Source organism: Berghia stephanieae, chromosome 10 (genome assembly GCF_034508935.2).
Source record: "Berghia stephanieae isolate SIO BIC M18660-M18661 chromosome 10, UCSD_Bste_1.3, whole genome shotgun sequence".
Classification (NCBI taxonomy): Eukaryota; Metazoa; Mollusca; class Gastropoda; order Nudibranchia; family Aeolidiidae; genus Berghia; species Berghia stephanieae.
Window position 1 is genome coordinate 32,177,750 of NC_088369.1, and position 14,046 is coordinate 32,191,795.

The window sequence follows — 14,046 nt, forward strand, 5'->3', positions numbered from 1 at the left end:
TTGGGGACATCTCGAGGGACGGATCTCTCTGCTTTAGGTCCCTCTCTACAGTATGTCTCCAAGTCTCCTTGGGGCGGCCTCGCTTCCTCTTGCCTTGGGGTGTCCATCGCAGAGCCTTTCTTATCAGTGTTTCATCAGGTCTGCGACAGACATGCCCCAACCATTGCCATATTCTCCTTTTAATGAGATTCTCCAGCGACTCCACTTCAGCTCTCGCTCAACACTAATGAGGAAAGCTGAGGACAGGTCTGGATGAAGGGCCCTTACTGTAAAGTCATCTCTCACGTCTCCTCTATGACCTCCTCGGTCAGGAGAATGAGGTGAGGTGAGTTGTATCGTCACATTATAATATGTGACAATTTCCACGCTGTTGGTAAGTAGAGGGTAAACCAAAGAGCAACGCCGCAAAGAGAGCAATGGAGAGTTAAGTTTCTTGCTCTAGGAAAATACGAGATGCCGACAGGAGGACTCGAACCCGCCCCCCCCCCCCCCAAAAAAAAAACCGTATACAAAGCGCATTGTGCGTTTTAATTAAAGTAATCTGCAAATAATTTCAATTAATTCAACTGTCAATTTTGTATCGATATAAGATCAATCTACTGTTCAAGACCATGACGACAAGGGCCAATACATTGTAAATCCATGGGATACCTGTGATAATGTCCTACTGGTACACTCTCCGTATGTACCTGTCCCTAAAAAAGATTAAAGATTCACCCCCCCCCCCACCACCCTGCCCCACCATCACTGTCGATATTTTCATCATAAGGTGACATCCACACTCTACATATAAATATAAAGGTGGTCTCGGTAAAGGGATGTCCAAAAGTCACATGTGGTTTTGGGGGGACAGGACGCTGGTACCTGTAAACATCTGGTCACACCATCTGACTACTACCTGTTTGTAGTGGTTTTCTTTTTCTCTTAAAAGCCTTTACTATAATATCGGTCAGTGGTCAGTAGGATTGACCACATCCAAATAAATTCATCGGTCAAATCAGTTCGATTTTTGTACCTCGGTGGTTAGGGACAGGTGGACTAGTAACACTGTACATCGTCATTTTCGAGAGGTAAGATTAACTAATAGAATATTAGATATAAAATTGATTTGACAATTTGATGCTCTGATAACAACGCCATTGCAAAATTTAACTTTAGTTTCATGGTGTGAACAACGTATTGTAAATTACAACTTCAATTTGATTCTTTATTGTATGACAAACAACACATTGTAAATTACATATTTAAATGTGATGACCAACAACCAGCGACATCTATATATTATGAAGTCCTAGCCAACAACACATTACAAATTCCAACTTTAATTTGACAGTTAATTCTATGACCCCATAACAACGCATTTTAAATTCCAACTTCAACGCGATTTATGCCATCTTTAAGCTTTTATTTTAAGAGAGAATTTCCAATTTCTTAAACTGGCGCTGGACGATTTTTTTTTATGGGAACACATATGATAGACGACTTGTGTACAAATGGTAGAATGCTTGATAAAACGATCGTAGCATGTGAACGCTCTCTTGTAGTTGCCTATTTAAAACATAAAATGAATTTCCACCAGAAACTGGTTTTAAAAAAACCCAAACAAACCAAACAACCACGCGACCCTTCGTGTCAATTTGTTATCATGTCGGAATGGAAATTTATTGAAGAACATCAAGTTAAATTATCACAGTTAGGGAAATGGGAAATTTAATTTTGTTGTAAAGTTATGACACAAAACCATCTCTCCTCGATCAAGGCAATCACTTTATAGGTTGAGCCTATATGGAAACATTTTTGCGTTATGCTTATATCAAATTAAAGGAATTAAGGAGCAGGCACCAGTATAAGATAAAGATCTGAATAAATGTGTAGGAAAGGTGCCAGACAAAGCAAGAAAGAAAAATAGCCTAGAAGAAAAGATCCATCCCAAAAAATCAGTCGAGATAGACTGATTTTTCGGGATGGTTTTTTTCTTCTATTTTTCTTTCTTGCTTTGTCTGGCACCTTTCATACACACTTATTCAGATCTTTAGCGTTATGCCTACCTTCTCCTTACCTGCTACAGGACAATCATCACATTCCTTATTTCATTTTTCATTCAGATTTTTTTATTTGCACATTACAAAATTTGAATATCTTATTTTTGTTGTTGTTGTTGCTTTTATAGATAGTCGTGAAAACTTCATGCTGTGTTTAGCCGAACAAAATTATTATTATCATGTACTTATTCCTTGTGAGTTAATTTTTTTTACTGTTTGATTAGATAAGGTATAAAAAGTTAAGGGGGAACATCTGGAAAATGGTGTTAATAAATACCGTTTTAAGACGATTTATTACATAATAACTTTAAACAAAAATAGATTAAGTAATTCAAACAGCAAAGCAACAAATAAATTCTATCATATATAAATAATATTGTCCAGCAAAATGAGCTCTAAATTACAGTGTAACGTTTTTAGTGCTATAAAACAAATTATTTTATTTTAAGTTTGTGATGATAATGGTTGCATCGTAACGAATGTGACGATCTTCATATGGTTAGTAAGGAGAGGTTAATGTCCAAATCTAATTTTATTTCACTTCTTGCCGCTTTCCACAGTAATATCTGATTCAGATTATCGTACTGCCTCCTATATTTTGATAAGAATTTTCTATACTATACCGCGCTTAACATGAAAAATAACACTTGAACAATTGCATCTTTAGCATCCAAAAAAATTAGAATACAGAAACAGGTCCTTTTAAAACACCATCCTAAAATGTAATTAATTGAATAAGTTTTATCTCTGCATAATTACCCATCGGCCAAATGTCAGAGTGTACCAAGACATGCATATTTCCTTTTGGAATAACTTGTTGAATTAGAATCCTCATCATTAAAAATGTTCAAGAGGCTATACGTTCCAATTAACTCCAAAAATATTTCTTTGGGCTATGTTTATTTTTTTCTCTCGATATTATACCCTTGTAACCATATGAAAGTCTTTCGCATTTTGCAAAGCTATGCCCTCTCAGTTGTAATGAAAACACAGCACAAAGAACCAGTCTATGCAATCCAATATATATATATATATATATATATATATATATATATATATATATATATATATATATATATATATATATATATATATATCATGTTTATCCTCCCAGCCAATCAGCATGGAGCGATCCATTTTCTGCCTTCTGCTGTTGGTTGCCATGAAAGCAACCTTAGCGTCTGGTACCTATTCGAGGATTCCCTTCATGAGTACCGGGTTTGGATGGGGCTACGGCCTGGGGCACCCAGTCATGGGAATGGGTCTCAACTTTGGCGGTTTTGGAATCGGTAAGTTGTTACATCCTTCATTATTCACATATCGGATTCCAGCATACTCTAACCTAACATCACATTTTATCATTTTTACAAAGAGTTTTACAAAGTCGCAGCACTGTCACCGGTCTCTTTACAACAACATTATAGTCTTTTGTTACAACCAACTAAATAATAAGGGGAAAATGAGGTTGGAAATTGTTTTAGTCTCGCCTTCAACGGGATTAAAAAAAAAAAAAAGCTAAAACTTTGGAAAGTTAAAATAAATCTGTAAAGTGATGTAAAATTTTAATACACCGCTTTATCTGGCTATAGTCAAATGGAATAGATGCTTTAATGTAATTAAAGAAGACAGACGATGCGGACGTTTGGGGTTTCCCCTTTGCCAACAAAACACGATAAATGTAACACTAATGACGAATGAGATTTTATCTGGCAAATACTTCACCTCCACGATACAACCACCGGCATTAACTATGATTCATGGTTCTAGACGATACATTCCATTTTATCTGACAGGGAGCTTCATATCCTTGACGTGTCGTCCCCATGTATATTTCTGAACTGACAATCAATATCGATAAAATCATCGGGATATTTTGTTATCTTGCTTAAGATACCTAACTGATAACTTGAACTTAATAAAACAGTTCTCAATATCTTACAAGAAAAATGAATGAAGAACTGTAAAGTATATAGAATTGATTGAAAAAACAACAAATGATATGCGCTATATAAATGTACTAACCCACTTGTTGTATAATCAGTATATAATCATCATATCATTATTATTCCCTTCCATCGAATCTACAGGCCGTACTGGATTCGCCCTACCCGTGTCACCCATTAGTCTGGGTTACGGTTACCGAACGATTCCCTTTTCGCCTTTCGGACATGGATTTGGGTTTGGATCGGGCGGGTACTTCCCTCGATACAACTCCTACAACCGATACAACTCCTACAACAACGGGTACAGGGTTGGCCGATACTATGACTACGATGACGATGATGATCGATTCTGGCCGTACTCTGGTATCGACGACTGGAATCTAGACGGATTCGATATTCTGGGACGATGAGAAAGTAATGTGTTGTTATAGCGGTTAACACTAATCCTCGATTTATGTCTCTTGTTGAGTTGAATGAACAGAAATGAGTAAATGATTTATGCATGAGGTGCACTTCATCACCTAAATCTCATGATTTAAAAAAATAGTCTCTTCAATATTGTCTCCTATTTCCACGAAAAAGATAGTAACTTTAGTGGTTACAGATATACCGATAATTTAGCAACTGTGACTTCCTATACCTTTAATTCATGTCTCGCATTATCAATTTTTTTCACTAATATCACTATTAAAAATCATTGATGTCATTAAATGAATCTCCCACCGTCACATCCATCAATATCGCCTTATTTGTTTCACCGAATAAAGCCAGAACGAAGTGATAAATAGATAAAAATTCATATGAAGAAAATCCTAATGATATTTTCAAGATTCAATGGTATTCTATTATGACAGATCCTGTTTTATATAGAGTTTGTTGTTTTGGAAATACATGAGAATATTTCTATCATGTAAAGACTTTTCTTTACCTTTGTTTTTCCTGTCATGTTTCATCGAAGTGATCAAACTAATCACAATGTCGAGTCATTAATGGCAAAACTGCACAATTCTACCCTGATTGTCACCTATTCAATCACTGACCATGCTAAGCATTCCTTGGCCTTGTTAAATTCAAGAAACCCAAATGTTTATCACCCGACGTTTACTTATCTGCAGGTCTTATTACCCAACTACTTTTGGGAATCACAAAAAATGACGCAAAATATTGTCCATTACAACAACGTTAAACTAGGCCCAAAAGTGGGTTCGGATGTCAGACTTGCATATATGGACACGTCGCTATCACCTAATTCAGATAACGACGAAACGCGACAAAAAGACCTGCAATTTATTTCACCTGAACAGTAACAGTAAAAATAAACCAATAAATATGAACTTATGGTTTTATCTAAAAGATACCAGTGTTATTTTATGGTGCGCTTAAAGTAATTGTATTATTTTGAAATTCACATTGTACAGTACAAAGGTCATATTTTTCTTATGAATTAATACAAGTAGCATTGAGATGTCAGTTTTATGACAAGTATCATATATTATAGTATTCATGTATAGCATAAGTAATGGCAATCAATTTCAATGGAATACTCCTCAATTCCTTAATCTGCATTATAATATATGTCCTTCATAGTCTTCTCTATATAAAAACCCATTGACTCCATTCAGACCACGAATTAACATTCCAAAGACATGGAAGTAAAGCACTCGGCACGAGCCAGTTATGAAAATAAACTAACATGGATCGAAAATACGTCAGTCACGCCCACAAAATACTCACGTATTTTTTACGACCGGCTAACCCTATTCTAAGTCACTAATATAAGAATCAAAATCGACGCCTTCTCTCTCTTTGATGGGTAATTAACCTTCAGCAAACCCGATTAATTACAAGCGATTACTTTTCTCCCCGCCCTTCCATATTTCAAGGATCTGTGATAAAAAGACTTGGCACGCGGCAAAAGGTTGAAGGTAATTAAAACGACTAGACATTGCAAGACAGTCTAGAATCGTGTTACTTACAAAATTAATTACTGAACAAAAATGAATATATGATAACAGCCTATAAATAGAATAGTAGGGGTCCAAAAACCCTTGAATTAAAAAAAAATAATTGAGCTTTTATATAGCGTAATATCCACTAAATGTGCTTAAAGCGCTTTACAAGGGGTCCCTGGTCAACAGCAACATTCAACATTGAGGACGGGACATGACGCCTGTTAGGCGATAGTACAATTTTCGGACAAAGACAACGCTGTTAACGGCCAGGTTCTCATTTTACACCTGAGTACGGTGAGAGAATGTGAGTAAAGAGCCTTTTCCAAGGACTCAAATATGCGCCGAGCGCGAGGCTCGAACCCAGGACCTTCCGATCCGAAAGCGGGTGTCATACCACTAGACCACATAGCCGAATTGTGCAAATTAGGGTTGATAGCATGCGCATTACATATGTTGTAGAATATGAAATATCATATAATTAATGCTATAGAATCATTCTGAGAAATCAGTATTAGTTGAGATACAAGCTTTTGAAGATTGGAAAATTCTGAAATGGATTACCAAAAAAATCCGTTCATTAATTTCTTTTGTGTAAACATTCAATGTGTAACATGATATCTTTTAGATAAAACCATAAGTTCATCTTTATTGGTTTATTTTTACTTTTACTGTTCAGTTGAAATAAATTGCTGGTCTTTTTGTCGCATTTCATCGTTATCTGAATTAGGTGACCCAAAGTTAATTGACGTCATCCTTGGATTCCCATTGGTGACTATTTTTAGCGTCAAACTTAACACGGAAGGTTTAGAAATTTTAAAAAACTCCAACCTTCAGACGACATTTTATACATGAAACATTTAAAAACAATTTTTAAAAAACAAACCCTTTGTTAATCCTTAGAGATAATTCTTATTCAGGGTTTAGACGTCTATATTGAAATAGATTTCAGCCGCAGAGCAGAACCGCAAAGTAAGCGATTGAGCTTTAATTTTCCTATGAAAAAAAAAAAGAAAAGATGACGACATCGGGACTCGAACTATGAGTCTCCTGGATGTCCATCGTCCATCTTGTCCCTATTTTTAAGTTGTTCATCAAACTAATATCAATAAATATGAAACAGAATACGCAACACTTAAAATGTTTCAGTCCAAACTCGAACCCCAAGCGCTCAAACCAATCACTCACTGATGACTCACCCACCACTCAACCACCATCCAGCTCGTGCCTGTTACCAAATCAACCGTTCTGACCTCGAGTAGATCTAACACTTACCCTAAACTCAACGACCCCAATTCATTTCAATTGATTGACTTAGCCCGTCCCCCGGGGCCCTGGGGCTTCAGAAACATCTGACTTCAAAGTATGAGCTCTGGTCACTCAAGGATATGTCGTACGGAGGTACGGATGTTAATTGAACGAGATCAAAGAGTGACCAAATACAAATTTGTCTTAACTTCTAAAAATTGGATTAGAAAACTAATATACCTGTCTACTTGCGGCTATGTGGTCTAGTGCTATGACACTCGCTTTCGGACCGGAAGGTCCTGGGTTCGAGCATCGCTTCCAGATCAATTTATCAACTACAAAAAAAATCCAAATAAAGCGGTCAGACTTATACAGTTAACGGAAAAAAAGAGATCAGGAACACCAATTCTCCAGGAATTGCATTGGCTTCCTGTTAAGTTCATGATATAATTTTTGGGCTCTGTTTTTAGATGTCTGGATAGATTGGCACCTGAATATTTGCAGGAACTGATTAAAAATATGAACCTACTCAAAACTTAAGATTATCGCATTCCCAACTTCTTAAAATTCACTTATGGTTAAAAAAAAAAAAAAAAAAAAAAACATCAAAAAAGCTTTTTCCTCCATTGCCTATGGAACGCACTACAAAGTCCTGTGAAAATTTATCATGTTTCAGGAAATGTCTGAAGACTGACTTGTTCCGTAAGGCTTATTTTTTATGAAATAGATGTAACTTATATTTTGTTTCTGTATCGTGGCCCACTTACTATATGTAGTTACGTCGTGTTCTGTATTCATGCTTATTACGTCGTGCTGTGATTTTTTTTTCTCCCCAGATTCTATTATGTAAAGCGCTACAGAACACGATTAACGTGGATGTTTAGGCGCTATATGAATTCATTATTCATTATAATAATAATAATAATAATTATTATTATTATTACTATTATTATTATTATAATCATCATCATCATCATCATCATCATCATCATCATCATCATCATCATCATCATCATCATTATCATCATCATTATCATCATCATTATTTATTATTTTATTTGAAGACCCAGGATTAAAATGCTTTCCAAACGTTGGGACCAAAACTTAATCAGTGGATATATTATAATATGACCAAAAATGTGAAAAAGATGTTTCACCAATTTACGGTAGATTTTTTCCAGGACATAAAGACGATTCTTATGTAGAACAAGGCGATTTGATTCCACTTTCCTTCCACAGACCGTCGATAGGAATCTAATCAGGCGTGCGGCCACACGGGGAATTGCATTGTCTGGAGCTTGGACTGACACCACATAGACCAACCAATTATGAGGACCATTCTTTTTTCTCTTCTCTCCCTTCTTTCTTGACGTCTTTATTTCCTTCCTCCATTCTCCCTCCTCAACCTCCTCCTCCTCCTCCTCCTCCTCCTCTACCTCCTTATTTCCCAGTGCTATTAGCTTCACGACGATAATCTTATGTAAGGCAGGGCCCTTTGGCTTTACCAAGAGCAAGAGTAAGATACCTCGGCCATCCTCGGTCATCATTAACGGATCTCATTCTTCCCTCCATCACTTTTTGAAATGTCCAAAAAAAAAAAAAAAGAAAAAAAAAAAAGAATTAAGCTCAATATCCATTAAACGTGTTGTTAACGGCCATTTAAATTTATTCTTGAGTACGATGAGAGAATGTGAGTAAAGAGCTTTTTCCTAGGACTTAGCTCAGAGCGGGACTCGAAACTTGGACCTTCCGGTTCGAAGGCGAGTGTCATACCACAAGACCATTTCGGCGCCAAAAACAAAACAAAACAAACAAAACAACACAAAAACAAACAAACAAAAAACAAAACAAAAAACAAAACAACATCAATACCCGTATCATTTAGTTGAAGGAGTTCATAAGGTAGGATCTGATCATAGATATTTTGTACCAAATTGCCACTTTCCTTAATAGTTGTAAATATTGAATAAATTAATGTCAACAACATCTTTTCAGAATCTTGCCCAATTATGAAGACTAGCAAAAAAAAAAAAAGAAAAAAAAAAAGAAAAAAAAAAAAGAAAGTGTTTCAAGCTCACGCACTTGGACACTGCCTTGTCTCATTATCATACGGTGGGCTTGTCTCAATGTGTTGATTAAGTTCCCAAAGCAAACAGATGCGAGAACTCTTGGGCCATAAAAAAAGGGGCCGTGGGTTGAACCATCTGTTAAATATCTGTCAGGTTCTAAACTCAAATTAACTACAGAACCCCAAAACATTTCATTTCATTAAATGTAAGCATCATGATAATTCCTAAAGCGCGTATTGGATTGAATTAAATCATTCATAGATATACTATAATATACTTTTGCCCGAGGACAATCAGAAAACAAACACCAGGATACTGTGACGACGGCATTGTCTGGTATTTGTTTAGAGTCGGAGGACGACGTTCTGGCGGACAAAGTCAAAATTTATTCACTTGACCATTTAACTACTGAGGTGATTCTCAGGTGAATACGCGCTCGTTTTCCAGATACAGTATTTCTTTTCTGTTCTATTTCCTTTCAAAAAGTAAACACATTTCCAGGTAACCCGGACCGTTTTACTGTACAAATACTATTGTATTGAGATTTACTATTGAAATTCTATTGTCAAGTAATCCTACGAGCCATGAAGAATATTTGGGGCACCCTACCGAGTCATTAGTTTCCTTGGGCAAAACCACCAACTCTCTATCGGTTTTATTAGAGAATAGCACCGGCGAAAATAAATTAAATATATCTTACATATCATAAAATAATAATAATAATAATAATCTGAAAAAAGGAGAGAAAAGAATGAATGTCTTAAGAGCTTGATGTAAAAGCCCATACAATACATTGAGCCTTTCGTACAAGGTATCAAATCATATTACAGACTCCAAGAGAAAATCTTTTTAAGCCTGAACCCCGAAGGATTCAGACAGACGGGTAACTCAAATCATACAGATATCCAACTTTTTATAAAATGTCCTTCAGACATGGGCGTCTCCAAAGCTCACGGACTCTACAACATTACTGATGTCAAAATCCTTTCCCCAAATTCTATTTCTATTTTTAGTCCTTCAGAACCATTAGGCCCATGGAGCCGGAGTTTATCCCGGTTTCTATAGCGTGAAACGGACAATAGCAATAGCAATCCTTTGGATAGGGCGCTATAGTCTATCGCAAAGTTCTTTCCGCCAAATCTAACAGATTCAGCTACCAATTCACTGCTGGGTGGACAGGAGGGTCAGAAAAAATCTGGACTGCACCCGGGATCGATCTTGGTCCCTTTGCGTGTGAACGAGTGGTCTACCAACTGAGCTATTGGGACCCCAAACCTTACAGTTTAATGATCAGAATAAGAGATCACCGATGCGTGATTTAATAACAAACCAACAAAATTTCCACATTCTGGTCATTGTAAAATATAACATATAACCGTTTACTCTGGAAGAAAGCATAATTTAACATGTGACCCACCGTCTCAAAACGGTATTATATCGAGATGACCGAAGAGCTAAAAATAGAATTGATTGGCAAAAACACGAAATGTGGTGTAAATTTCGATTCGTTATTTCAGAGAAGAAATACAATTTCTCACATTGAAAAACCCAAAAATTAGTATTTCTTGTAATTTCAATTTTAGGGTCATTTTTCGGGGTCAATTCATCCAGACATAATACCGTTTTGAGACAAATTTTAAAAATGGAATAGAAGCTTTAATCTCATTCACAGGGACATCTGTGGACGTTTCGGGTTTCCCTTTATCAACAAAGCACGACGGAAGTATTCAAAGTTGATAGCGCGATTGCCCCCAAGGCGACGTATTGTATTTTGAAGATCTGGTAACCCAAAGACACCGAAGATGATTGAGAGATGAGAAGATGGCGTTGTTAATGCGAATAAACTAAACAATGACGGAACAGGAAATAGTACAGTAGTGTTTTCACTATGTTAAAATAACCTTGATTTAAAAATTTGCTGACTTGTGACACGGAGGAAGATTGTCAACTTAATTACAGTTACCACACTTTTTCACGCGGTCACAATGCAAAAATACCCGTTCCGTTGCTCTCACAAAGACACCGTTTGTTTACTGACTCCTTGAATTTTTATTCTATTTAGATAAAAACAGCCAACAGTTTAGAAAAAAAATTAAGTGAGGACATTGACAGGTGGAAAAGGCAAAATATCGAAGTTGAAATGGAAGTATTCATGGTTGATAGCGCGATTGCCCCCAAGGCGACGTATTGAATTTTGAAGATCTGGTAACCCAAATTGTTATGGGCCCGTTCCGTTGATGTATAGAAATAATACTCTCATCTCAAACCAACGCAAAATATTCCCCATTACAGCAATGTTAAAATAAGCCCATAATTGGTTATCCGACCTGTAAATATGTGCACGTATTCCCAGGGTCGTTTAAATGGGTCATCCATTCAGTTTGACGGAAAGAGAAATTTACGGCCACCCCCGCCCACCTCAACACCAACTAACACACACACACACACACAACACACACACACACACACACACACATACACACACGCATCAACGACAACTAAATAAGGACGTAAAGAATCAGCAAAGCAAAATTAAAAAACAAAAAAACAAAACAAAACAAAACAAAACAACAAAAAAAAACCCCACTAAAACAAACGAAAAAAAGCAAACAAAGAAAACAAGGAAAAAAAAAAACAAAAAAAAAAAAACAACCCGAAATTAATAGAAAACAGCACAAGCAAACGAACACCCCCCCCCCCCCCCCCCCCCCCCCGAAAAAAGTTAGAAAAAAAACAACAACAAAAAAACAAACAAACAACGAAATATAGTTGGGATACAAACCTGCAATCTCCCAAACCAAAGACGAATTCATTTCCTAATTTACTAATTCATCTTTTATAACGACTTTCGAGTGATTGTCACCGCCCTCATCAAAACGTCGTTATAAGCGGGTACTAGTAGCAGTAGCGTGCTAAACAAAAAAAAAAAAATGTTTAAAAAATATTCAAGAGAAAGGAGAAAATAAATAACAACACGCATTTGGACACGACGACCACCGAGTGGAACAAAAAACACCTACAAGAGTCTTAACTTTTTGTAAGGAGGTGGTTGGTACCTGTTGTAAGGGTTTGCGATACACCGGACGTGAGACACTTACAAACTACCATTCCCTATATCGTATTTTATACCAAACAGTACATATAAATACTTGAAATAAAATGTTAATCCGATATAACTACAAGATACCTTTATCGCAGATAAATAGCCGGCTATTCGCCTCTCATTTTGATATATTAAATCAAATATAAAAGATTGTAAAAACCTGCTGGACGAACACAAAACTGCTATTCAATTGGCGCCTCAGAAGTATGTATAATATAGCCAAGGGGAATTACTCTGGATAATAGCTTGTCACAATAACAACTTTGTCAAGGGGAGAACTTATAAAAATAGATAATCATAATAATGCATACAAAAAATGACAATAAAAATATTCCAGTGTCGACTAATTTCTTCCGAAAGAAGGGAGACAAACATTAAAATTGTACTCGCTCGGTTTGAATAGCCGTTAACGTCAATGGAGAAATGAAAAAGAGGAAGCGCAAGAAAAGAAACGGAGAAAGACAAGAATATGAAAAGATACTACGGTCTTCCTTTTCATAAAATAAAATAAATAGACAAAAAGGTTTTAAACACACAAACACACACAAACAACACACACTCATACACACACACACACACACACACACACACACCGTGAGGAAATGCGCCATGTTTTTATCTGCGAAGTCTTTTAAATCCATGAATAAATATTTCCGCTTTATTTCCTTCTTTATTCTTTTTCTTACGCTTTCAAGATCTACATTTAATTTTTGTTCCACAAGCCTTCCTTTGAAATTTTGTAAAATATTCGTTTCCCTTTCTTCATAATTTCTAAATATCGTTTTCCTGATTTTCAAATGATTGAGAGTTATGTCCTTTTGAAACCAAACAATATTACTTCCCATTTTGAAAATAGATTATCAGTGTTAACAAAGAGAAAATACTCAGTAAACCTCGCTATACCGTCACTCTTTTGGGGAGTTAGAAACATTTTTAGTATAGCAATTCATTTCCTTATATACCGTTAGTAAGTTGACCATTGGTAAGGTTGGGGACATTGATGGGTTTATTAAGTTGGTACCGTAAGTACGAATTGACACTATTAAAAAAGAAAATAATAATACCCCCCCCCCCTCCCCCCAAAAAACACACAAAAAACCCCCACAAAAAAAAAAAAAAAAAAAAAAAAAAAAAAAAAAAAACAAAAAAAAACCAAAAACCCTACAAAACAAACAAACTAATATCTAAAGCACAATTCCACATCTGAAAATCAATACTGTGAGGTAAACCTTTCGTGTAGATAAGAACACATCCACCTTGCGAAATCCAGGGGACGTAACCAAAAACTTTATATCACTCCATAAAGAGGGAAAAACTAGAGTAGATCATCTCTTTATAGATCATCTCGGCTATTGCGTAAAAGCACAAATATTATCTTAATCAATATTGTAGTGTGATTTAGAGTTGATGCTAGCTTGGGAATCCTAGTAAAGTGCTTTGAGCACATCAAGTGGATTTTACGCTATGGATAGAATGAAGACGACGTCACTCAGCTTTTTGTTGTTAGTTAATGACCTGCAGCTAGGTGATCAGTTCTCAAGCTATTATCATCATCATCATCATCATCATCATCATCATCATCATCATCATCATCATAAACTCATGATTAAAATACGTTTGTCTAAAGAGATATTTATTTTGTTAAAATTTCGTAAAAAGATTTAAGATTTATTTTTCAGCTTATAACCACCA

At 36.0% G+C, this 14,046-nt stretch overlaps 2 protein-coding genes across 4 annotated transcripts in view; one reads left to right on the forward strand and one right to left on the reverse strand.

The window, feature by feature from the left end:
• LOC144980981 (glypican-5-like) overlaps positions 1 to 14,046 on the reverse strand; it is a 196,215-nt gene that overhangs the window by 22,488 nt on the left and 159,681 nt on the right. The gene's annotated exons all lie outside the window — the stretch shown is intronic.
• On the forward strand, positions 816 to 5,026 carry LOC144980982 (uncharacterized). The gene is made up of 3 exons (XM_078929016.1): positions 816 to 1,070; positions 3,157 to 3,331; positions 4,130 to 5,026. The coding sequence occupies exons 2-3, from the start codon at positions 3,166 to 3,168 to the stop codon at positions 4,393 to 4,395; spliced, it is 432 nt and encodes a 143-aa protein (XP_078785142.1). The 5' UTR covers positions 816 to 1,070; positions 3,157 to 3,165; the 3' UTR covers positions 4,396 to 5,026.

Bases quoted from the DNA above. Each gene is read 5' to 3' on its own strand.
- LOC144980982 (XM_078929016.1), top strand. From the start codon at position 3,166: ATGGAGCGATCCATTTTCTGCCTTCTGCTGTTGGTTGCCATGAAAGCA. The intron at 3,332-4,129 runs GTAAGTTGTTAC...TCGAATCTACAG, and splicing joins CTTTGGCGGTTTTGGAATCG to GCCGTACTGGATTCGCCCTA.